Genomic DNA, 26,373 nt, shown 5'->3' with positions numbered 1-26,373 from the left:
CACAGCAACCTGCTAATAATAACGACATTAATTTCAACCGTCGAACAGAAATAACAGCCTGTATGATACACTCCTTGCAAGTAATGTTATATGTAATTCTCGATATTTTAATTTCAGTACATGTGAGGTTCACGATTGTGAATCATATTCTGAGTCCCCGTAAGTATCTCACATTGAGCGTTGTTTCCCTCTCGGGAGCTGTTTCAAGCAGTGTACTGGCTAAACGACTGCACGTTTGAAGTAAATATTTGTGAGGAAATTTCCACGCCACCTGTCTCGGCACTCGCATTAACTTGGTGAGTTCGTCAAGTGTGAACTGCCGAACAATAATTCTACGTCGACTCTGATACTGACAGAAGTTGAGCATGAAGGACTTCCCCATGCCAACGCACAATCACATGTGGAGTACATTGCACAAGATTTTAAGCCAAACAATACATTACAGCGGCGTTACACATGTCGTAGTCTCCATACTATGTCCAATTCGCTTCTTTATTCTATCCGACAAGAAAATGAAGCTCAACAGGTGAACATTACACCAATTTCTTCTGACAGTAAAACAGGCAAAGGTCCTGAGTTCGAGTCTCGGTCGGGCACACAGTTTTAATCTGCCAGGAAGTTTCATATCAGCGCACACTCCGCTGCAGAGTGAAAATCTCATTCTGGAGGCTTCTGACAATACTTCAGTTTACTACATGATTGCCCTTAGGTATACATTACCCAAGTACGCTATGGACAGAGTCCCGTAAATTTTCCATTTCATCTTCTTGATGTCGATTGGATTGATTCAAAAACCCAAGTTTACGGTAATTCTCATTCACAATTGTGGTACTTAGGGCGGAGGGGACATAGCGGAATATTACTTGGAGTTTTTACATTCGAAGGAAGGCATACGCAAACAGGTGTACAGCACAACCTGCTGCAAACTGTTGATCGGCACCCAGCTGTTGTCGGTGGGTTATCGGACAGTCTAAGGAACTAGTCGATATCCCAGAGTTACGAGCGTTTACAATGCCGTCTTGCCGTCGTTAGATCTCCCGTGTAGCACGCAATATGAACATTACTCTCTCACCTACAGTTAACCTGACAGCAGCTCGCAACACTACGGTCATCTGTAAAAGCGATTACCAACACTGTCGAGATGATTTCTCCATTTTTTTCCACACAAACTTCAAGTACTCCCTTGCCACAGAGATTGATGCCAGGAAAATCAGCATTCCTGCTCTACATAATTACTTTTGCTCTTACTACAATTTTCATTTGCCTGGATGGCGAGTTTATAAAACATTACCGGTTTCGATTGTAATGACAAAATCATCTTCAGATCATAAAATATTGCTACAGAGCATAGCTCGTCACATGTGTGACACTCAGTTTTATGACTCAGGTAATGTACAACGTGTGACGTGTTATTCTCTGTAACGGTATTTTATGATATAAACATGATTGCTAATCTAAACTACCTTCCAAACTTTACAGAAGCTCTCCTGCGAACCTTGCAGAACTAGCACTCCTGAAAGATGGGATATTGCGGAGACATTGCTTAGCCATAGCCTGGGTGATGTTTCCAGAATGAGATTTTCACTCTGCAGCGGAGTGTGTGCTGATATGAAACTTCCTGGCAGATCAAAAACTGTGTGCCAGACCGAGAATTGAACACGGGAGCTGCGAGGACGGGGCGTGAGTCGTGCTTGGGTAGATCAGATGGTAGAGCACTTGCCCGCGAAAGGCAAAGGTCCCGAGTTCCAGTCTCGGTCCGGCACACAGTTTTAAACTGCCAGGAAGTTTCAAATAAAAGTTAAATTAAAAATCCAGATCGCTGTTTCACATTCTTGACCACATCGAGCCTATTAAACTACTTTTTCCTTACTTCTGCGACATCTGAGAATGGAACAGTTGACAGTCAAAGTGATTCGACGCACGAACACACTATCCAGCATATCGAACTGCAGGGTAGTCATGTACAGGTAGAGGCAGATTTGGGAGTTTCACATGATGCCGATCATTATCAGCGGACTCTCCGTGATGAATGTAAGATTTTTAAAAATTTGTTAATCTTTATTTATAGTCCATCAACTAATATAAGCGGCATGTTTCTACATATTTTTGTATAAACTTTGATATTTTTAACCTATACAAATAAAGTTTTGTCATTTCATCCCTGCCATCAGAAGCCCGTTCCAGCCTTGTACGTCCACGTATGTTTTCTCTAGGTGCGAAAATTTATCACAGCGTGCTGCGAAATGCGCCTGCGTTTTCCACTGTCCGATGCAGGCTGCAGGGCGCTGCGTGAAACGTTTTCCTAGGTGCGGGGCGATGCGCTTAAAAAAGTTCAAATGTTTGTGAAATCTTATGGGACTTAACTGCTAAGGCCATCAGTCCCTGAGCTTACACACTACTTAACCTAAATTATCGTGAGGACAAACGCACACACACCCATGCCCGAGGGAGAACTCCAACCTCCGCCGGGGCCAGCCGCACAGTCCCTGACTGCAGCGCCTCAGACCGCGCGGCTAATCCTTCGCGGCATCCGATGACAGTATCACGCAAGTCTGATGTTTTCCACCAGACATACTCAATATCAGCCCTACAGCCTGCTCTTTCTCTTTGCGGTATGTGACTGTGATGTCGTATCCCTTAAACTTTAATACCCACCTTGCTAATCGTCGTGCCCTGTCAACCGGTATAATAAGCGGTGTTATTGTCTCTCGTATGAGCCGCACCCATCTCATAGCCAGTACCATCAAAGTGTGGCTTTCCAGCGACATTCACGGCGAAAAGCTAACAGTGCTACGTTAAGGATACCTTCGTGTACCTCACGCGTAGAAAATGTGGAATCTCTTGGCTGAAATTCCGTTATTGGCCGTGCCACGAAACTGAAAATCTTTATGGAGCCTGTTTAGAACAGGCACTTTTCGAGAAAGCTTGCTATCAAGAACGTGCCAACACGTTGAAAAATCTCTCACTGTTCTTACTTTTTATGAAACAGGACGGACTGTTTTAGTTAACTAGGTGCACCGACATTTAGTTCTTGAGCGACGGAGAGGTAGTTTCTTGGATTCACGTGAATATTTGTGTCATGGAAACACTCCAGCACAGATGCCAAGTCGTTAGAGGCTCTTCAAATATCTTCGAAAAAACAATGACGTCATCCGCGTAGCAAAGACACGTCGTCCATTTATGATGTCCAAGCAGGTTGTCCATCATGCGTTCAAAGGTACCTTGAAGCGTTTGCACAGACCAAACAGCATTCCTTTGAACTCGTTGAGGCCGTCGGGTATTATGAAAGTAGTCTTTGTCCACCACTCAAGTCAACCTCTACAGCATATCTGCAATAGCATATCTGGACTATTTGAAGAGTGTACTGTTTGTGCTCGGGTTTCCTGCCCGCGAAGGCGATGTCATTGAGCCAGGGCCTATCGATGTGCTATTTATCCTGCGTCTCCATTAAACTGTTACCACACAGAATCGGGAATCTTATATCAATTATGAGAGGAGGGCTGTTAACAATAACGCACTGCGATCATGTTTATTAAGGAGACACGCAGATGAACTACCTGCCTCAAAAAAGCGTACATACATCGAACGTTTTAGCAAATTCCAGAGTTCCAAAAATGAAACAAGACACGCCGCAATACTGAAAGATGGGGGATTAGTTTGTGCACTTTTAACGTTTGTACCGTATTGCATACTGCTTCTGTCACACGGTAAAACACCAGATGTGTCTAAAACACACACATGATACATGTTGTTCACAGGATTATTAAGCGAATGACTAACAGGGCTAAGGCAAACCGACAGAGTCGTCACGCAATAGCACAATCTAACTGAATCACCGGAACGTAAATACCCACACAACTTTTTTGCGAGGACAAAATTGCACGTGAAGCGTGACTTGGCAAAGTACTCGATCAGAATTTGAAAAGAAACTGATGATTAGGTTCCGATAGCCGACACAACGCTTTCCTCCTCCTAAAACATGCCCCCCCCCCCCCAATGTTTAGGAACAATGTGCTGGGGTTCTTATTTCTTACTTGTGTCACCCCGTCAATACATAACCCACTCTACAATCAGTAATCATTAACATGGAACCTGCTTCTGCGTTCTGGTGCCCTTCATGAAACACACTCTCTCTCAATAGCAACACAGCATGTCGCTAACCTGATCTGATGTGACATGGTGTCTAAAAACGACACACAAAGCGTTCGGTGTATCAGAGTCAACAGTTGTAAATGCAGTCTAGCTCTTAAACGATACCTCACACTCCGAAAATAAGTCTCAAGGGAAATACTTAACAAAAATCTAAAATATAAGAGAATTCTCTTGGAAGAGATCATATTTACGCCAGTGACTGTTTAAGTCACTGGTGTAAACATGATGTCTCAAGAAATTTCAAATGACTGCTAATCCCAGTTATGAAAAGTTAAATAAGAGAATTCGTTATTTAGGAGCCAGTCGACACAAATCAGTAAACCCCAAATTCTTTTAAGAGTCGAACTTCCACGTATATAACAGCTTCAAACGTCGGATTATTTTACAAATGAAATTATACGTTAAATATTTGACGTTGAGCATGTAAGCCGTTAGACAGGCAACATGTAATTGGTACAGGTGTCACGAGGGCAGAACTTTCAGGGTAAGAGACGTTAACTGTTCGCATCCACTCAAAAATATGCGTAAGCCATCACTTCCTTGCAGCCGGCCATAATTATTTATGCGGGTACAAATCAGACTTTGGTTCTGTCTCGTTTGCTACATTAACAAAGACGTTACTGGGTAACTTCAGTACAGTAAGCTTAGAAATCTCTCAGCCACCAGTACTTCGCTCATTTTGAAGCCGGTATTCGTCTCTAATGATCCTGTTTACGACAAAATGTTAAACATCAGGTCGGCAAAACTGTCAGCAGGAAGCTTCGTTGCCTACGTCCGCCAGGCTCTTCCAGCAAAGTCGATCTGGGGTTACTAGTCTTAACAACAGGCAAGCCACAAATGGGCATACGATTAAGGTGAAATCGCTGCAACAAATCGGCACTTGTAATTACGATCAGACATATTGAACTGGACCGCTTTGAACGCGTAGTGAGACATTTTCGTACACCGCCAAGAGCTCAACCCGCCAGCCGAGGTCTTAAACGCACGCTTTTGCGGTCCAGCTCGACCCGGGGGTAAGCCGGTTCGTGTCCTGTTGGTGGAAAAGATTTCCACTGCCGGTATTTGGCTGACAAGGGGAGGAGAGGTGGTGACGTCAAGTTCCTGATCAACAAACTTTGCACCGATGTCCAAACCTCTCCCCAAGCGTCTCATGAAGTGATGGCATATGAAAATGTTGACGGTGACCCGTCCTTCGGATGGCGACGTTAAGCTTGGCGGCCCTCTTGGTGCCGATGATGATGATGATCATCATCATCATCATCATCATCATCATCATCATCATCATCATCATCATCATCATCATCATCATCATCATCACATTACACAGACACAGTACATACATGTATTACAAATATAGTAATGGAGCATGCTTTAATTAAATTTAAAAAAAAAACAGACAATAGCTTTTCCTTGCGTAAGGAAACAGGCAAGTGTAGCGCATGCTTTTTATTTGTGCGTTAAGTCGCATTGGCACAGGTAATGATTCACCAGCTTTCGTGGAACACTCACCCACGTGAACGGAGAGCCGTGTGCGCGCCCCTGACGTCATACCAAAATTGCGACTCACGCTTCAATCGGAACCGGTTCGATTTTCACTACCGAGTTCGTCTCTACCAATGTAATGCGGCATCAAGTAGTACAAGGCAAATTCATGTAGTGGAAGTGCGATTTCACGAATTGTACAGATCGAATAAATTATTAGTAATCAAAATAAAAAGGGAACTTTGAATTGTAGAATTTATGTCCTCACTCGCAAATCAGTCTTATTTTACCATCGTCATCGTCATCTTCATCTTTATGTCGGTGTACTGAAGAACGTAACTGATTAAAAATATATGATGCAATCGAAGATTGACAGAGTTCACAGTTTAAAACACTGGATCGCTGTAACCTTCAATGTAACCATGCCATACTTTATAAAAACCTATTCCTGATAACTGATGAAAGTAATACAAACAAAACGGGTAACTTGAGTATCTGTGTGAATTCTGTAGAGTTTTAAGGCTTTGTAAGTCTAGAATTTGTCGGCTACATTGTCTCATATTAGTATTTAACTTTGAAATTAGTGGTGCAACAGAGTTCCGCCAAGGAGATGAAAATGTCGCTCACATACTAGGAGTAATAAAGTTCACTATTTATTCTTTCCATGTTAACCAAATAATGGTTCAAATGGCTCTGAGCACTATGGGACTTAACTGCTAAGGTCATTAGTCCCCTAGAACTTAGAACTACTTAAACCTAACTAACCTAAGGACATCACACACATCCATGCCCGAGGCAGGATTCGAACCTGCGACCGTAGCGGTCGCGCGGTTGCAGACTGTAGCGCATAGAACCGCTCGGTCACTCCGGCCAGCTAACCAAATAATCCCCCAATTCCTTACTAGTATCTGGTTTATAACCAATTACCATCTGTTATTCCATTTCCATTACGGTAGGAGTAACTGAATCAACTTTAAGACCAAAACAGTACCAAAAATTGAACTAAAAAAAAGTGATGGTATAAATGGATAAGTAGAACATTAGAACGAGTCTCCCAACTAAAACAGAATGGAAAGAGTACGCTACAAGGGAGTCATTCAACAGATTTAATCTATTATTCGCAAGGTGCCTCAGTAGCTCAGAAAGATTCTATCAGCGATACAGCCCACAATCTTGTCAGAATCACAGGATAAATTTAGGGGCGTATGGCCTCAAAAGGTTTGTTTTTGGCCGCCATTGATACTGGTCCCAGTAACTGTTAATCAACACGCGTCTCGACTATATCATCACTATCGTCCAAACCAGTTACCCGGTTCTTGCTTGATTCAACAAGCAGAAGCAAAGTATTATTCAACGAGTACGACACAGGATGTCACCAACTCACTTATACGAAAACTAAATAACCTCCCACCCATTCAACTACCTCGTCAGGGCTTTTGTATTCTTAGATGCCTACTAAAACACGCTTAAAGACTCACGAGAATGAGGCTTACCCAGAAGATTATGACATTATACGAAAAATAAAGTTTATACCATGAATCCAACAAGTTAGAAAGGACCTCGAGAAAGTCCTGATAGGAGTGGCGGATACAGGAGATAGGAATCTGTTCAATAGAAAGGTAAAACGACTGCGTAGGACAGACAGAATGAGGTTCCGGCATCAAGCAAAAAAAAAAAAAAAAAAACTACGGAAAAACAGTGGGAGGCATATAGAAAGTCAGGCATACGACTGTATACATACAGCGTTATGAGAGGTCTCTTTGTACAAAGTAATCCGTACCAATGACAAAATCGTGAAAACTTTGCAATATCAACGTATGTGGCTCCTTCTGTGTTGATTGTGTAACAGTTGATTTCCACTCTCTCTGCCATTCCCTTATTTCGAGCCAATTAAAAATAAAATTTTGTCAACGTAAGATTACAGTTCTATATACATTTTCTGTTAAATCATTTTTTCTGGAGTGAAAAGTGTCCACAGACACCAGAGATTAACACATGAAAATGCTTTTCCATGCCGCTTTAATAATGACAAGGTGCAGAGTGGAGAGGAGGAAATAATTATACATAATCACTGGTGAACAACCACGGATCTTCTACGCCAATGCAGAGCCCAAACAGCAGTACATTTACATTAACAGTATTTGTAAGTGCTAATATGGATAAACATCAGCCGTAAAATGGAATGACAACAATGAAAATCTGTGCCCGACTACCTGCAGTCGTACATCTATTGTGTATATTCCGGGTACAGGGTAGACATTTTCATTTAAAGTCGCTTGCCCGATGTCTGTGGATAAACACACTATTACAGTGTCTATGTAGCTCAGAACTACGATGCAAAGTTCCCTCGGACATCCGCCGGCACCAGGCAAGCGATTGTACTGTAATATACATAATGGATGTGCGAGTACAGTTTGTACACACATTTTCGTCGACATATGCGAAGTTTCGCTTCGGCCGGTAGTTGTGTGGTACCCGACCGCTCGCGATAAGCTGTAAATACGGGTTCGAGTCCCGGTCCGGCACAACTTTTCTTTGGCATTCCATTATACAGCTGAAGGTTGTCCATATTCGCAACTGTGAAAACATTTTGTGTATTCCATACCGGCTGTAGTCGCCACAGTGCCTGTTCCTTAGAACGTGCATGCATGTCCGATGGAACATTGCATCATAATTCGAAACAACAGGGGCATTGCAATATCTTATTACATTTAACCCGTACATTACAACAAAGTTCACTTTCTTTCTCGGGCCAAAGCACTAAGTTTGTGTAATCGCAAGCCTGTTGCTAAAACACTTTACGAGTCACCCAATATTTCATCAGCCACGCTATGGACCTTGCTACCAGAACTGCGCGAAGTCCCACCAGTCCATTTTATGTGTGGGACTTCAGAAGGATGTGAGTGGAATAGCATCTATATACATAAATAGCAAGCATGCGGCGGTCAGCGGAGAGTATCTTGTACCACACTGCTGGTCATCCCAATTCCTTTTGCACTCGCACTGTGGTCTTCATGCGAGATGTACGTTGGTGGCAGAGGGAGCGTTTTGCAATTTGTCACAAATACCTGTACTCCCAAGTATCTCACAAGGGAAACTCCCCCTTCGCACCCCTTCAGATTTAGTGGTTAGAGGACTCAGTGGACAGTGTCAGAAACTGAACACAGATCAAGCACGACAACAGGAAGAAGGTATAATGTACTGTGTAAAAAAAGCAAAACAGAAACACTCAACGGTCCAAGCACAAGAAGTGTAATATGGAGCAATGTGGAGGAGCCACAGCGTCATGGTTAAGCAGTCAGTGTTGGATTGCAAAGCGTGCGATCCGAGTTCAAAGCTCACTCGCGCCAATTCTTGCCTTAGTAAGTGGCTTTAGAATGGGAACCTCAAACATTTGATGATAAGGCGACAAGTCAACTGAATCCTCCATCGCCGAACACGTCTTGTGTATCATACACCGCATTAGGGGCAGTTCGTGTTCGGAATTTCTTATTGACGCACGTTATTTTTACGCCTCGTGAGTGAGATATGCCTCCTTGCCTGACTTAGGTGCTCGTGTGAATGTCAAATGTGATCACTCCCAAGGGAATGATGAAAACAATAGTTTGTCACGTAAGCTGCTAAAACTGTATTCCACATTTTCACAATTATACATTTTCTCTTTTCTCTGCAAAACATACGTTTTTAAATTTTTTAAAGTTGCGTCGCGTTTTGGAAGTTTTGACTAATTCCTTTCTTCTAACAGAGTTCGCATCAGTTTATTTCATGTTTTCATTTCTGTGAGTCATCTATATGGTATCTCGCTTACTCTCACTATTCACCACGTACTCTTACCACATGACTCATATAACCCATGTATCGTATGGCAACTGCCATGATTACAGAAAGAACATTTCAATTACTAGTCGGACAGCTATTTTTTTCGCACTGCTCAGTACACCTTCTTCCTGTTTTCATGCCTGATCTGTGTTCAGTTTTTGACAGGCTATCCACTAGGCCATCTTGCCACTAAAATCTGAGGGAGTTGCGATGGGGAGTTACCCTTGTCAGTAGTGTTCCACAAAAGAACTCCCTCTTCCCTCCACAGATTACCATTAGAGTCCACAGAGCATTTCCGTGATACTCGAGTGTTGATCGAACCTACCGGTAATAAATTTAGCACCACTCGTCTGAATTGCCTCGATTTCTTCGTTGATACGACGTGGTGCAAACACACTAGCAGTGCTCAAGAATGAACTCCATTAGTCTTATACATGCGTCCTTCTTCACAGATGAGTTACACTTACCTAGAACTCCCCAATAAACCGAATTCCACCATTCGGCTTTTCTACTCGCTCCATTTTACATTTCTCTGCAACACTGTAGCTACATCGATGCGAGTGATACTGTATTCGAATAATGCAGAATTGTTTTCCCTGTTGTATTCGAACACTGCAGAATTCTTTTCCCTATTCATCTGCATTACTTACATTTTTCTACATTTATAGCGAGATGTCATCCATCATTCCAAACAGAAATCCTATCATCTTGTATCATCCTGCAGTCGCTCAACAACGACCCTTTGTCGTACACACACCATGACCAGCAAACTGTCTTCGATCACTACTTGCCCTATTCAACACATCGCTTATATATGTTGAGAACAAAAGATGTCGATCATACGTCTTTGGGACACTAGTTTCCCGTTAGGGATATTATTTGGTACCAATTGTTTACAACTAATCTGAGAATTTCAGCTCACTTATATTGTGTACAAAATCGTTGAAAGCTTTTGGTAGCTGTTTAAACCACTCGATCTCCGAGGAAGCAATACAAGAGTAGCGTATTAAAGCATTAAACATTAAATGAACGACATGATTCCGCCTCCTCTATGGTGAGTATCTGATGTTATAAGCCCGAAAGTGCAGCGAGTAGTTCTACATCTACATCCATACTCTGCAAAAAGCCGCAAAGGACACGACAGGGAGTACGTCCAACTGTACCGAATATTCACGTGTGTAGCGCGGGAAAAATGATTGAATGATTATGTGCGTACTGTAATTATCCTAATCTTGTCCTCATACCCCTTCGTCAGCGATATCTAGTGTATTGCTAGAGTCATCATTTAAGGCTGGTTCTTGTAACTTTGTTAGCAAACTTTCTCGGGATAATTTACGTCCATCTTCAGGAGTCTTCCAGTTCAGTTTCCTCAACATCACTAAGACACTACGTGGGTCCAACAAACCTGTAACCATCGCGCTATCGTTCTCTGTGCACGGACAATATCCCCTTTTAGTCCTATTTGGTACAGGTCCCGCACACTTTAGCAATACTGTAGAATGGGCCGCACGGGTGATTTGTAAGAAATCTATGTAAACTGACTGTACTTCTCAGTCCATTTCATATCCCTATAAAGTGTTACGCCCAGGTATTTGTATGAGTTGGCCGATTACAAAAGTGACTCACTGATATTATAGTCACAGGATATTATATTTTCCCGTTTTGTGATGTGCAAAATTTTACATTTCTGAACATTTAGTGAAAGCTGCTAACCTCTGCGAAATTGAAATCTTATAAAGATCTGGTTGAATATTTATGCAGCTTCTCTCGGACAGCATTTCACTGTAGATAGCCGCATCATCTGCAAGAAGCACACAAGGTCATTAATATACAACGTGAATAGCAAGGGTTGCAACACTTCCTGGGACACACCCGACGTTACTTCTACCTCTGACGATGACTCCCTATCCAAGATAACATGTTATGTCCTCCCCACCAAAACGTTCTCAATCCAGTCACAAATTTCGCTTTATACTCCATATGATCGTACTTTTGGCAATAAGCGTCGGTGCTGTACTGCGTCAAATGCTTTTCGGAATCAAGAAATGCTACATCTACCCGACTGTGGCTCCTTCTGTGTTGATTGTGTAACAGTTGATTTCCACTCTCTCTGCCATTCCCTTATTTCGAGCCAATTAAAAATAAAATTTTGTCAACGTAAGATTACAGTTCTATATACATTTTCTGTTAAATCATTTTTTCTGGAGTGAAAAGTGTCCACAGACACCAGAGATTAACACATGAAAATGCTTTTCCATGCCGCTTTAATAATGACAAGGTGCAGAGTGGAGAGGAGGAAATAATTATACATAATCACTGGTGAACAACCACGGATCTTCTACGCCAATGCAGAGCCCAAACAGCAGTACATTTACATTAACAGTATTTGTAAGTGCTAATATGGATAAACATCAGCCGTAAAATGGAATGACAACAATGAAAATCTGTGCCCGACTACCTGCAGTCGTACATCTATTGTGTATATTCCGGGTACAGGGTAGACATTTTCATTTAAAGTCGCTTGCCCGATGTCTGTGGATAAACACACTATTACAGTGTCTATGTAGCTCAGAACTACGATGCAAAGTTCCCTCGGACATCCGCCGGCACCAGGCAAGCGATTGTACTGTAATATACATAATGGATGTGCGAGTACAGTTTGTACACACATTTTCGTCGACATATGCGAAGTTTCGCTTCGGCCGGTAGTTGTGTGGTACCCGACCGCTCGCGATAAGCTGTAAATACGGGTTCGAGTCCCGGTCCGGCACAACTTTTCTTTGGCATTCCATTATACAGCTGAAGGTTGTCCATATTCGCAACTGTGAAAACATTTTGTGTATTCCATACCGGCTGTAGTCGCCACAGTGCCTGTTCCTTAGAACGTGCATGCATGTCCGATGGAACATTGCATCATAATTCGAAACAACAGGGGCATTGCAATATCTTATTACATTTAACCCGTACATTACAACAAAGTTCACTTTCTTTCTCGGGCCAAAGCACTAAGTTTGTGTAATCGCAAGCCTGTTGCTAAAACACTTTACGAGTCACCCAATATTTCATCAGCCACGCTATGGACCTTGCTACCAGAACTGCGCGAAGTCCCACCAGTCCATTTTATGTGTGGGACTTCAGAAGGATGTGAGTGGAATAGCATCTATATACATAAATAGCAAGCATGCGGCGGTCAGCGGAGAGTATCTTGTACCACACTGCTGGTCATCCCAATTCCTTTTGCACTCGCACTGTGGTCTTCATGCGAGATGTACGTTGGTGGCAGAGGGAGCGTTTTGCAATTTGTCACAAATACCTGTACTCCCAAGTATCTCACAAGGGAAACTCCCCCTTCGCACCCCTTCAGATTTAGTGGTTAGAGGACTCAGTGGACAGTGTCAGAAACTGAACACAGATCAAGCACGACAACAGGAAGAAGGTATAATGTACTGTGTAAAAAAAGCAAAACAGAAACACTCAACGGTCCAAGCACAAGAAGTGTAATATGGAGCAATGTGGAGGAGCCACAGCGTCATGGTTAAGCAGTCAGTGTTGGATTGCAAAGCGTGCGATCCGAGTTCAAAGCTCACTCGCGCCAATTCTTGCCTTAGTAAGTGGCTTTAGAATGGGAACCTCAAACATTTGATGATAAGGCGACAAGTCAACTGAATCCTCCATCGCCGAACACGTCTTGTGTATCATACACCGCATTAGGGGCAGTTCGTGTTCGGAATTTCTTATTGACGCACGTTATTTTTACGCCTCGTGAGTGAGATATGCCTCCTTGCCTGACTTAGGTGCTCGTGTGAATGTCAAATGTGATCACTCCCAAGGGAATGATGAAAACAATAGTTTGTCACGTAAGCTGCTAAAACTGTATTCCACATTTTCACAATTATACATTTTCTCTTTTCTCTGCAAAACATACGTTTTTAAATTTTTTAAAGTTGCGTCGCGTTTTGGAAGTTTTGACTAATTCCTTTCTTCTAACAGAGTTCGCATCAGTTTATTTCATGTTTTCATTTCTGTGAGTCATCTATATGGTATCTCGCTTACTCTCACTATTCACCACGTACTCTTACCACATGACTCATATAACCCATGTATCGTATGGCAACTGCCATGATTACAGAAAGAACATTTCAATTACTAGTCGGACAGCTATTTTTTTCGCACTGCTCAGTACACCTTCTTCCTGTTTTCATGCCTGATCTGTGTTCAGTTTTTGACAGGCTATCCACTAGGCCATCTTGCCACTAAAATCTGAGGGAGTTGCGATGGGGAGTTACCCTTGTCAGTAGTGTTCCACAAAAGAACTCCCTCTTCCCTCCACAGATTACCATTAGAGTCCACAGAGCATTTCCGTGATACTCGAGTGTTGATCGAACCTACCGGTAATAAATTTAGCACCACTCGTCTGAATTGCCTCGATTTCTTCGTTGATACGACGTGGTGCAAACACACTAGCAGTGCTCAAGAATGAACTCCATTAGTCTTATACATGCGTCCTTCTTCACAGATGAGTTACACTTACCTAGAACTCCCCAATAAACCGAATTCCACCATTCGGCTTTTCTACTCGCTCCATTTTACATTTCTCTGCAACACTGTAGCTACATCGATGCGAGTGATACTGTATTCGAATAATGCAGAATTGTTTTCCCTGTTGTATTCGAACACTGCAGAATTCTTTTCCCTATTCATCTGCATTACTTACATTTTTCTACATTTATAGCGAGATGTCATCCATCATTCCAAACAGAAATCCTATCATCTTGTATCATCCTGCAGTCGCTCAACAACGACCCTTTGTCGTACACACACCATGACCAGCAAACTGTCTTCGATCACTACTTGCCCTATTCAACACATCGCTTATATATGTTGAGAACAAAAGATGTCGATCATACGTCTTTGGGACACTAGTTTCCCGTTAGGGATATTATTTGGTACCAATTGTTTACAACTAATCTGAGAATTTCAGCTCACTTATATTGTGTACAAAATCGTTGAAAGCTTTTGGTAGCTGTTTAAACCACTCGATCTCCGAGGAAGCAATACAAGAGTAGCGTATTAAAGCATTAAACATTAAATGAACGACATGATTCCGCCTCCTCTATGGTGAGTATCTGATGTTATAAGCCCGAAAGTGCAGCGAGTAGTTCTACATCTACATCCATACTCTGCAAAAAGCCGCAAAGGACACGACAGGGAGTACGTCCAACTGTACCGAATATTCACGTGTGTAGCGCGGGAAAAATGATTGAATGATTCTGTGCGTACTGTAATTATCCTAATCTTGTCCTCATACCCCTTCGTCAGCGATATCTAGTGTATTGCTAGAGTCATCATTTAAGGCTGGTTCTTGTAACTTTGTTAGCAAACTTTCTCGGGATAATTTACGTCCATCTTCAGGAGTCTTCCAGTTCAGTTTCCTCAACATCACTAAGACACTACGTGGGTCCAACAAACCTGTAACCATCGCGCTATCGTTCTCTGTGCACGGACAATATCCCCTTTTAGTCCTATTTGGTACAGGTCCCGCACACTTTAGCAATACTGTAGAATGGGCCGCACGGGTGATTTGTAAGAAATCTATGTAAACTGACTGTACTTCTCAGTCCATTTCATATCCCTATAAAGTGTTACGCCCAGGTATTTGTATGAGTTGGCCGATTACAAAAGTGACTCACTGATATTATAGTCACAGGATATTATATTTTCCCGTTTTGTGATGTGCAAAATTTTACATTTCTGAACATTTAGTGAAAGCTGCTAACCTCTGCGAAATTGAAATCTTATAAAGATCTGGTTGAATATTTATGCAGCTTCTCTCGGACAGCATTTCACTGTAGATAGCCGCATCATCTGCAAGAAGCACACAAGGTCATTAATATACAACGTGAATAGCAAGGGTTGCAACACTTCCTGGGACACACCCGACGTTACTTCTACCTCTGACGATGACTCCCTATCCAAGATAACATGTTATGTCCTCCCCACCAAAACGTTCTCAATCCAGTCACAAATTTCGCTTTATACTCCATATGATCGTACTTTTGGCAATAAGCGTCGGTGCTGTACTGCGTCAAATGCTTTTCGGAATCAAGAAATGCTACATCTACCCGACTGCCTTGATTCAAAGCTCTTAGTATGTCATGTGAGAAAAGTGCGAGTTGGGTTTCACATGATCTAAGTTTTCGGAATCCAGGATGGTTGGCATGGATCTCATTCTGTCCAATTCCCTGCTACCACACTTAACTTTCTACGACAGAAAAGTTTAGCATGGTCAACTCACTTCTCGTGTGAGACCTAGTGAGGGCCTGCTTGAGTAAATTCGTCCTCAATCCCTTAGTTTGGTAAGGACACCACCATGCAATGCTAGGCATGGTCCTACTGAGAGTGATGTGCTCGTGCCTTCCTCCTACCGTTCAACTGGGTGACCTAGAGCTTAAACGTAGACTCCGGGACGAGTGCTACTTTGCACGTTTCGCTTTAGCAAACAGTTGCCAGGGGTGGAACAAGTGCCAAGAGAGACAATAAATCCTATGACCTGCTGAGATTCGAACCCCTGACCTTTGGAATTCATCAAACTTAAAAACTTGCACTACACTGGCAATTACGCGACATTTTGGTGAACATCATGCCTTGAGTCTAAACCTTATTGTAAGGGTGCGATCAAAAAATTTCCGTTTGAGAGCGTATACACAATGTAGCGCGATTCTGATGTCGATCTATAAGCACCCACATGCAGGCAAGAGATCAATGCGGCATCCGTGTCTTTCCGACATGCGTACGGTACATGCAGAAACGAACTATGAGGTCATTATTACCAAATGCATCCAAACAGGACCAATGTGTCCTTCAGCACAATAAGTACACGATACGATCGTGTTTTGTTCACACAAAATGCAATTGTCAATCAGGCTTGACTCTGTAAAATGTGCGAGTTTATTTTTTGTGACATTTTGTCAACACAAATAAGTACTCGTCAATGAATTGTCACTTCGTAATTTGTGTATGGCCTTCGGCAGCCAACAAATTCTTTTCTTGGCTGCCGATGAACAAACACCGGTAGACATCCATCGGTAGATGAAAAATCTGAATGAGGCAGCATGTCAGTCGAAAACCACCGTTGTGGAATGGTGTTCCAAGTTCCGTGCTGATCGCGATTCAACACAAAACGCCAGTCGATCTGAGAGGCCAGCCGCATCCACTGCGAACCAACTCAAGCGGGAAACACTGGAGCCCTTACTCCTGGCCGGCCGCGGTGGTCTCGCGGTTCTAGGCGCGCAGTCCGGAACCGTGCGACTGCTACGGTCGCAGGTTCGAATCTTGCCTCGGGCATGGATGTGTGTGATGTCCTTAGGTTAGTTAGGTTCAAGTAGTTCTACGTTCTAGGGGACTGATGACCACAGCAGTTGAGTCCCATAGTGCTCAGAGCCATTTGAACCCTTACTCCTGCTTACTCTCCATGCGATTACAATGCCTTCGACCCCTTAAAGGCCTAGAGACGGTTTGAAGATTCCTGTGAGACGAGGATGTGCACCAGGCAGTTACGAACTGCCAAGCAGGATATAGTGTTTCACCCAATAACCTGCTGAGTCTGAGATTATTGCCTCAGTGTTCGCGAATATTTTTCCTGGGTGGCATGCCGATTCTGGACTAAAGTTTTTGATCGGCCGCTTATACTTCCACTCTACATAAACATCAGCTACCTTAAATCCTTTCTTAGACGTGTATTGCCGTACTGCTGGTTGTATTCGGGATATTTGGTAGGTAGTTTTGTCGCTATTTATGACGTGCACCCAGCGAAAGGAAATCTTTTTCGAGTGTCCACCTGGATTTCCAATACAAACTTTATTTGCAACATTTCGAAGGTGGACCTAGTCGTCATAGGTGCTGCACTCGATAATCTAAAATGTTCTCAATGCTTGGTCGGAGTCCACGCAACAAGCACACTTTAAGCCACATTCTTCAGCACATTAAGTATGCGATTCAATCAGTTTTTTCCACACGAAATGGAATTGTTAAGTAGGCCAAACACTGTACAATATGTATGTTCAGCTTTCCTGTCATTTCATCAACACGAATAAGTATTCGCCAAAGAATTACCTCTCCATAATTGTCTGGCGCGGGTGTACACAGTGTACCTACAGGGTGTAGCCTATATGCAGACAAGACAAAAATTCCGGATTTCCCGGTTAAAAATACACTTTTCCCGTATTAAATGACAATATGCTTTACCTTGAAGCCGTAAAACTTATCAATCATTTGAATGGTAAAGGATTTATACACCGGCGTAGAACTTCTCGGCATTGCGATGGGCTTTTGTCAACCCATAGTTCATGTCCAGTGATATCGCCAGCCAATGACGGCAGATGTTCCGAGCACAAGACATGTGATGTAGTCAGCTTAAAGCAACATCACTGTTAAGCAGTGTGAACACTCAACTAGGTAAAGTTAATGGTTTAAATTAGCGTATATACGGTATAATATTGGTCGTCAAAATGTTTTGCTGGTTTTTCGGAGGGTGTGGTTAGGCAGCATTTTAAAAGTATAGCTTAAATTGCAGAAGCTGAATATTTCTGACGAGCACGATTATAAATTTCACTGCTTTGCACTGAGCATTTAGTGGGTTACCCGTATGATCAAATATTCCATCGCACACTTCGACTTCTTCATAGAAAACCCAATTACGTGTGAATCTGTTCAAATGTGTGTGAAATTTTATGGGACTCAACTGCTAAGGTCATCAGTCCCTAAACGTACACTCTACTTAACCTAAATTATCCTAAGGACAAACACACACACCCACGTCCGAGGGAGGACTAACCTCCGCCGGGACCAGCCGCACAGTCCACGACTGCAGCGCCCTAAACCGCTCGGCTAAACCCGCGCGGCGATGTAAAACTGATCAAGAACTCTTGTTTTTCTGAAGGAAATTTTTTTTCCAGCGGTACTGCGCAATTGTAGTCTGTGAAAGGGCCAAAATGAATACGAAAAACTAACCTTGAATGTTGGTCTTTTTTGCGCGTGTTACCTTTTATGACACATCAAACACAAATGTGGCGGTAAATTTTAAATAATGGCATAAACGCCTGGCCTCTGGGCCAGAAATTTTTCTAAATAGCTGGTCATCAAACTGCTAAGTTTTGAATGAGATTCGAACGCTCCGTGATTTAAGAAATTCATCGCACATTCTCATACGTAATATAAGTTTATATTGCGTAACAGGAAATTTACTTGAAAGTAACTCTTCTCGAACCACAATTCGCAATATTTTTCGGCGACCGATTAGAAATGTCAACAGTCGCGACATCACGCTCATCGTAACCAGTTTGTTCAGAAGTTTTGCAGTCTTCGTCCTGAAGCCTTTGTTCTGTAGCTATAAACGGTCCATTTTCTTTGCAACCAAAGTTTTATTTTGGTACAATCCTCTCGTTTACATATTTCTGCAGTATTATCCTTGCAGTAGCAGGCCATTAGTACGTATAAATTGTTACCAGTCAAAATTACAAAAATTTAACTGAAAACTGAAACAGCGAAAAATTCGAGTTTTTCACAAATTTTTCCCGGAAGTAGCAATTCACGAATTTTTCCCGGAAGTCTCGCGGTGTATACACTCTGTGACTAGTAAATGATCATTTCTTTTAGTTTTCACGTTACTTTTTTTTTTTAAGATGGCATCTAAATTACTTCACATCCATCCTAGCAAACGTGTAGATACGAGTTACAGACAGCGTTAGACCTGATGATAGGGCTGAAATGGGACATCGCTGCTGCTGAAATCTTCGGTTTTAGAAATTATTTACACGTGTGTGGTATGCTACGTAACAAGCACCCAACGAGAGATTCGACTGCGGGGGAGACCCGTCTGATCAGAAGGCGAGATGACGTCGTTTCCAGCAGCTTCTGTTTTCCAGCTTGGGATCTGGCCTGTGGCGCCGAGGCCTTGTACGTTTTCCAGCTGATTGCCAGTGACTCAGCCACCGTATTTCCAGAAAGCGAGCGCCAGCACAGCAACCCGTCTTTCCGTGGCCTCGACTTCCTCCAAAACAAGTCGCCAGGAAAAAAAACAGGAAGCGCTCAGGTACATTCCGGCCAATTTCCTGGAGTGTCTAAGGTCAATTAAACTGCAGCTCTGCATCTCACAGCCAACAGTTGCAGTCTTTCTTACGACTGCGTTCTGGAAGAAGAACGGCAGAAAAAGAAGGCAGTCCCGAAAGAAACAACACAGGATTTTTTGTATGAGTACCAGGAAAAGTGCTATAAAAGTCATAATAAAAGAGGATATACAACGAAATTTGTACCGATATACCTTCAATGTTCAGATGTGAAAGTACATTACAAGAGGTGCTGGAACTGACGACGACGACCACCACTACCACCACCTGGCAGTTGAACACGACGCTGCATGTTCATGTCAGAGTATTGGATTTCACGTCACGTGTTCTCATGTAACTCGATGTGGCAGCACCTGTGAAATGTGGCAACGATGAGGTTCCGCGAGCTGTGTGTGGGTCTCGTGTTTATATATACAATACCGTCACCAATGAAACGTACCAGGTATTCTTTCATGAATTTGTGAACCAGTTCGATAACGCTGGCTAGTGTATGCAAGATGGGGCTACACGACACACGTCTATTGCGGGTATGTCTACGGTGGATTGATTTTTCCATGACAATTGGTTTCCAAAGAATTATTGCCTCCACGGTCACCTGACACGCCCCCCTGACTTTTCTATAGGGCCCAGCTCCGAGGTAATGTGTACAAGGACAAGGCGCTATCGACGAATTATGGGAGAACATATGCCGCGAATCCCAATACTGTGGCAAGAAAATTCACGACCAAGAGCTCACATCCAGCACCTCTTGTAATATATCTTTATTTCTCAATCATGAAGGTATGTCAAGTACAAATTTGCTTCCATGTCATATTTTATTAAAAATTTTTATAACATTTTCCCCAAAGGCCTTTACGAGTGGGACATCCGTTATTTACACACATCAATGAACGAAAACAGTTCAGTATTAAGGACAAACAAAGTTGCATCGACAGCTGCACGCAAGAAACGAAAAGACCAAGACCATGACCGTAAACATTGAATTCATGCAGGCAAACGGAATAGAACTGCGGATGGGAGAAGGGGAGTAAAAAAAAAAAAAAAACTCACAACAGGCTCTGAGCACTAAGGGACTTAACAGCTGTGGTCATCAGTCCCCGAGAACTTACAACTACTTAAACCTAACTAACCTAAGGACATTCCACACATCCATGCCTGAGGCAGGATTCGAACCTGCGACCGTAACAGTCGCGCGGTTCCAGATTGCAGCGCCTAGAACCGCTCGGCCACTACGGCCGGCAGGGAGTGGCCATTGAAGATACTTACGTACAATTCTTGTTATGACAACAGTAAAACCATGAACTGCCATTTATCAAATTATTGGATGTGCGTAGGACGTGAAAACTAAATGTGCTAACTAGCGTGATAACATGGATGGGATACATATATGGTAAAAAAATATGATGAATCACGGAAAATCAGGTGGAAAAATAATTCCGCCATGCCGCTGCACCCATACTCACCGGGAAAGTGTATGCATATTGTTGTTTACTTTGGATTCTCTGCCCACAAATGCACAAATAGCACAGAGCCGATATGTGACATAAGGCGGCATCGCGGTCCTAGGGGTTATCCTCCCAGCGATACACTTTTCCAGGTCGGGACGATCTGCTTGGACTCTGCTAAACGACTTGACTGACCACCACGCTACGCTTCCATGTCAACAGCAACATCCAGTGTCTTTACTACGGGACAAAGGTCGATAAACGTGGCGCTAAGAGAACGCAACATGATGTTTTAACCATCAAAACGTTCTCTGGAGTCGTCTATCCCAAAGTACACAACAGGCTTATTTTAACGAGGTTACGCGCTGAGGAGCAAGGGAAGTGGTTCTCTTGTTACTGGTTGACTGCACATTCCCACTGTGCAGCAGGGACGCAGATCTGTAATTGTTTGAACATCTGATTCATGCTACTCTATTTATGCTGTTATTAATAGAGAATGATTTATCACCTCTCGCCAAAGATAAATATATACCACAGTATACCAATACAGATATAGTCTTTACTGGTTCCCATTTATAATAGTTAAGTTATTCTTATAGCAACCATTTATCTGGCTGTAAATGTTACAGATAAATGCAGTATCAAATTTAAGAAGGAAATGACAGACAATGCTCTAAAGGAAGAGTTGCTGTCAATGCCCTTTATGCCATCTCCTGCGACCTTTTCGTTTCGATGCTGGACAGCGGTGGAGCAGCGTGATTTCAACGCTGGGCGTCATGATTCTGACTCCAGCGATGAGAGGCATCAAAAGGGGTGAAACGTGGGTAAGAGGAGTGTGACGGTCTTGTCACAGAGTTGGCGTTGGGCAGACCTGTGGCGACTTTTGGTGCCAACGTGACATCACTGACCGACATCACGCCTCATACGGAGACCGTTCTTTCGCATGTGACGATGCGTTGCAGTTTGAGGCATCGTCAAGCCCGTGAGTGACTTCGCAGGCTGCCATGCATTTACGCCATTACAGAGGAAGGCAGTAGGCTGTTTTGAGCCAAATTTCAAACTACGTCGCAATGGGAGGCAATTACGGGGTTTCAAAAAGCGATCCTTCGTGTTGCACAATGTATATATTCCTTCCTCCTCACAACCTTCTGTTCTTTGCTTATTGGATACTTGCCATCTGAAATTTTAATATTCATACAACTATTTCTCTTAAGGTGTCTAAGTTTCCTACACGCGACATTTGTCTTTTCCATAGTCATGCGTGCTTCAACAGCTTTGAATTTCTCATCTAGCCACTCCACCTTTAGCATCTTTCACTTTCCGTCAGTCTCAAATTTTCGATGTTTGTATTCCTTTTGGCCACTTCATTTTCTGCATTTTTGTATTTACTCCTACCGTCAATCAATTGGCAACTAAGTTACGATTATTTCATTTCTCCACTGATAAGAGTATATGCTCGAACATACTACTTCCGAGCCGGTCGGGGCGGCCGAGTGGTTCTAGGCGCTACAATCTGGAACTGCGCGACCGCTACGGTCGCGGGTTCGAATCCTGCCTCGGGCATGGATGTGTTTGATGTCCTTAGGTTAGTTAGGTTTAAGTAGTTCTAAGTTCTAGGGGACTGATGACCTCAGATGTTAAGTCCCATAGTGCTCAGAGCCATTTGAACCAAACTTCAGAAAACATAGTACCGCTACGATTGCTGTTTCAAAACTTATGATTTCTTGTAAAAATCTGCGCATATCTGCACACCTTCTGAAGCACATACTCCTCTTGGTGTGCTCGCACCAGCTTGCATAAATTAAAATCCGTCGAGCGTCGTACTGTTAAAACAGTCGTGCAAAATCACGTACCACACAGGTGCTCGGGCACACCTGCACCAAACGATCGATAGAGCACACTTTTCAAACTTGCAGTTGTGTATACAACCGCCTTGATTAAATATTGCACTTTACCAGAATGGTCTCATCCGATTTTGGTTATCCTTTTACCCATGACAAGATCATTTCACATAAGGGTAAAAAGAGGTTGATATTTATGACAAGCCCAGCTTGTGGATGCTGTCCACGAAACAAACGGGGAAAAATGAATAAACAGCACAAGAAATTACACCACTGTTGCGCGTGATGGGGAACAAACGTATTTTTAGTGAAAGAAATCAGACTTCGTAAAAAGTATGAACTGAATAACAGATAGAGCTAAGTGCAAAGTATCAAGATTTAAAGATGCCGACCTATTGACGTTCTTGCACGATACTTTCATAAGTAGTGCCCAATTCATGTGGTCTACAACTGGAATGTAAGAAGACAGTTGCGAATTCCAAAGCAACACTTCCAAATTTGTATTTTACAATAGCATCTTTGCAGAACAAAGAGAAGACTGCAGAATTATTGATCATATGGCTGGAACATACAGGAACTTAATTTTCTTATCCTACTATACGTTGGTCAAAGTAATATAGTGTGCATTTCACCGGAGTTACGCTATAGTGCCAGTACTCACTGCCGTACTCAACTTCACAAGCGCAGATACCTTGTTGCACTTTCGTTAGCATTATCCAAGGCTCCTCAGCACCGTAGGAGGCCTGATGACGGCTTCAAAAGATTGCAACATGTCTCTGGACTTATAAGCGTTATTATCTGGCACATATGACTAGCGTAATGGCCTCACCTGTATACTGCATCATTATTTTAAGCTTTTCCATTTATTATGAATTCCGGAACCTTTAAATGGAAAGTAGTTGTTGAGTACTTATGTACTAACAGGCAACCTAACAATATCCATGGCTATATAATGGAACGATCACAGTCTCATTGCCAGTCGTTGTAAAGCAGGTGCATACTTCCTTGTCACTGATAAAATACTGGGGAAATGATAGCAACACTAAAGAATATTGCTTACTAAACACTCGTGCGTTCCATCCTGAGAATGCTGCTCTCAAGTGTGTGGAACCTGTAAAAAAGGGGACGAATGGGTAATACTTTAGTGTACAGACGAGGGTAACGTTTCTGGTTCATCCATGGATGAGTGTCACGGAGATAATGGAAAAGAAATGAAGTGGCATGCACTTGAAGATACATGCAAGCTATCCCGTAAAAAACTACCTATCATCATTGACTATTTATTCATCCATCCCTCCTGGAATCTAATCGCAGTGATGCAGGGTTTGCCATTGTATACAATGAAAATAAAAAGCTCAAAAATATATAATAAGAAAATATGCTTTATAAGGATATAATAGATCCTGGGACGTTGTCTTTTATTTCGGAAAACCATGGAAAACATAAATTAGAATGGCTGGGCAGATCCAACTCCATCCTCCCGAAAATGAAGGTGTGTTGACAGTTGCATTACCCCATTCGGTTGGTCCCTATTGTACAGAGTTTCAAGAACAACTAAGTAAAACTCTAGTAATATACTACAATCTTCTATGTATCGCTTCCGTAGGCATCCCGAAGATAAGATTACTACTTGTAGCCCGTGCAGAGGCGTTTAAAATCAATCAATCCTTTCTTCCCGCGCTCGCTACGCGCATTGGACAGAAAGAGACCGTATTAAGTCCTACAATGTAGCGGTTGCTACCCATTTCACAGCGGATTGCTGGGTATGGATGCAGACGCATGTTATCCAAAAAGTCGTTAAATTACTATGTAGGGCAGTTTTCTCATAAAACGCATGTAAGTACTAATGGTAACGTGCTCCAAGTCCGTAAACTTACTTTTAATACCTCCAATCATCGTCTTGAGAGAGAGAGAGAGAGAGAGAGAGAGAGAGAGAGAGAGAGAGAGAGAGAGACATATCAAAATGGTTTTTGCCTATACAACTGAATTGTGTCCTGTGCAATAGTTAAAAAAAGAAAAGGCTTATGGAAAAGTGACTTCACATCATGTTTGATTACTTGGGTATCTCTTTCGAAGCAACATAAGTTTCGTCATCTGTTTCAGTAGTATGTCTCTGTTTCTATATAGGTAATACTAATTGTTAAGGAAATCTATTGTTGCCCAACTTGGGCACGGTTTGGTCCACTACGGGAATAGTCTACCGTATTACAAGAGACCGGTTTTGGGCGGACAATACAACTGGCTAATGGCGCTTCTAACCATGAAATTAATATTGTCGGAAATAATGTAACTGCTGTCTGGCACTCATTATACAAACATATTTTTATTGAACGCCGCTACATGTTTCAACAACTCCAGGTACTGTGTTCAAAAAAAATCATATGGAGTACATTTTTCCGACCTAAATTTAATACTCATGTGGAATTTGCATAACGTGATCTAGCGCCAAAACCGTAGAGACTATAAATTTAATATATTTTCTACCAATATGGTAAAGAACGTAATACAACACAACATAAATATTTGCGTTACCGCAAAGCTTATTATCCATTTTCGTTGAAGACCCTCAATGAGTATTTCAACAGTAAGAAGGGAAATTCATCCACTCTCCTGAGCTACAGGAAAAATTAATGGTAAACCATAGTATCAAAATAACTTACCCATATACAAAGTGGCTCTTGCACCATAAACACCACCAACTGCGTCAGGTACTGGAATAAGGTCAAGTTAGGTTCCTCCACAGTTCTCTCCACGGTGTCACGGGGTGTTTCACCAGTCCCTTCACTTGCCAGCGTCGCATTTGCTCTCCACTTGGGATCAGATGTAACTTGCACAGCATAATACACGGAACACGACACAAGTAATAAGCTAATAAAAGTGTAAGCCCGCAAACTTGGCAGCGGTAAGCGGTCCAGCAACACCACCGGCATTGTTAATCACAACACCCCCTTCCCGCTCGCGACACTCTTGCCACAGGCACTTCAACAGTACTGCGTTTCTTTCGTCATACAGACGCCCAAGCCGGGCGATGCTATGCCGGATTTACCCCCTCCATACAGACGCAGCGGACTCGCGCGCCATACTGCAACATAACACTATCGCTGGTGTACAGCGTCTGTCATATTTCTGTTTTACCTGTGCCGTGAAATTAAAAACGAGCAGTTTCGCTTCGTGAATGTAAACTTTATCTTGGCACTCTTCCACAGTCCTGGTTGCTTCCAAGACATGCATCATATCAAAACTGATTAAGGTACCAAAGAAATGAATTAAACGAAAAGACAAGTGCACTGTAGCAAAAATGAAACATAAGCAGTACGAAAAAATTAATTTTGTGTGTAGCATTTTCTTGTTCTTCTTGTAAGCAAGCTTTGATTTAGGATTAGAGGTTGCTTTCCATGTACGGACAATGATTCCTTCATCTGTCTTAACATACCCATTAGTCGCCGTGAGCCTTTTTTTAAAAAAAAAAAAAATTACATTCATATAGTTATATTGGAAGTAAATCTTAGG

At 42.5% G+C, this 26,373-nt stretch overlaps 1 protein-coding gene across 2 annotated transcripts in view; it reads right to left on the bottom strand.

The window, feature by feature from the left end:
* Nucleotides 1–26,166, bottom strand: part of LOC126272564 (E3 ubiquitin-protein ligase AMFR-like) — a 310,352-nt gene extending 284,186 nt beyond the window's left edge. Inside the window, exon 1 of one of the 2 annotated variants that reach the window (XM_049975486.1) lies at nucleotides 25,524–26,166. In XM_049975486.1, coding sequence (XP_049831443.1) covers nucleotides 25,524–25,793 — 270 coding nt within the window. In that variant the 5' untranslated portion in view covers nucleotides 25,794–26,166. The remainder of the gene's footprint in view (nucleotides 1–25,523) is intronic. The other variant, XM_049975485.1, reaches the window with a different exon arrangement.
* Between the last annotated feature and the right edge of the window lie 207 nt (nucleotides 26,167–26,373).

This window comes from Schistocerca gregaria, chromosome 5, assembly GCF_023897955.1.
Source record: "Schistocerca gregaria isolate iqSchGreg1 chromosome 5, iqSchGreg1.2, whole genome shotgun sequence".
NCBI classification, from domain to species: Eukaryota; Metazoa; Arthropoda; class Insecta; order Orthoptera; family Acrididae; genus Schistocerca; species Schistocerca gregaria.
The sequence above is the reverse complement of the archived record's forward strand: the minus strand, read 5'-3'. Positions and strand labels throughout refer to the sequence as shown.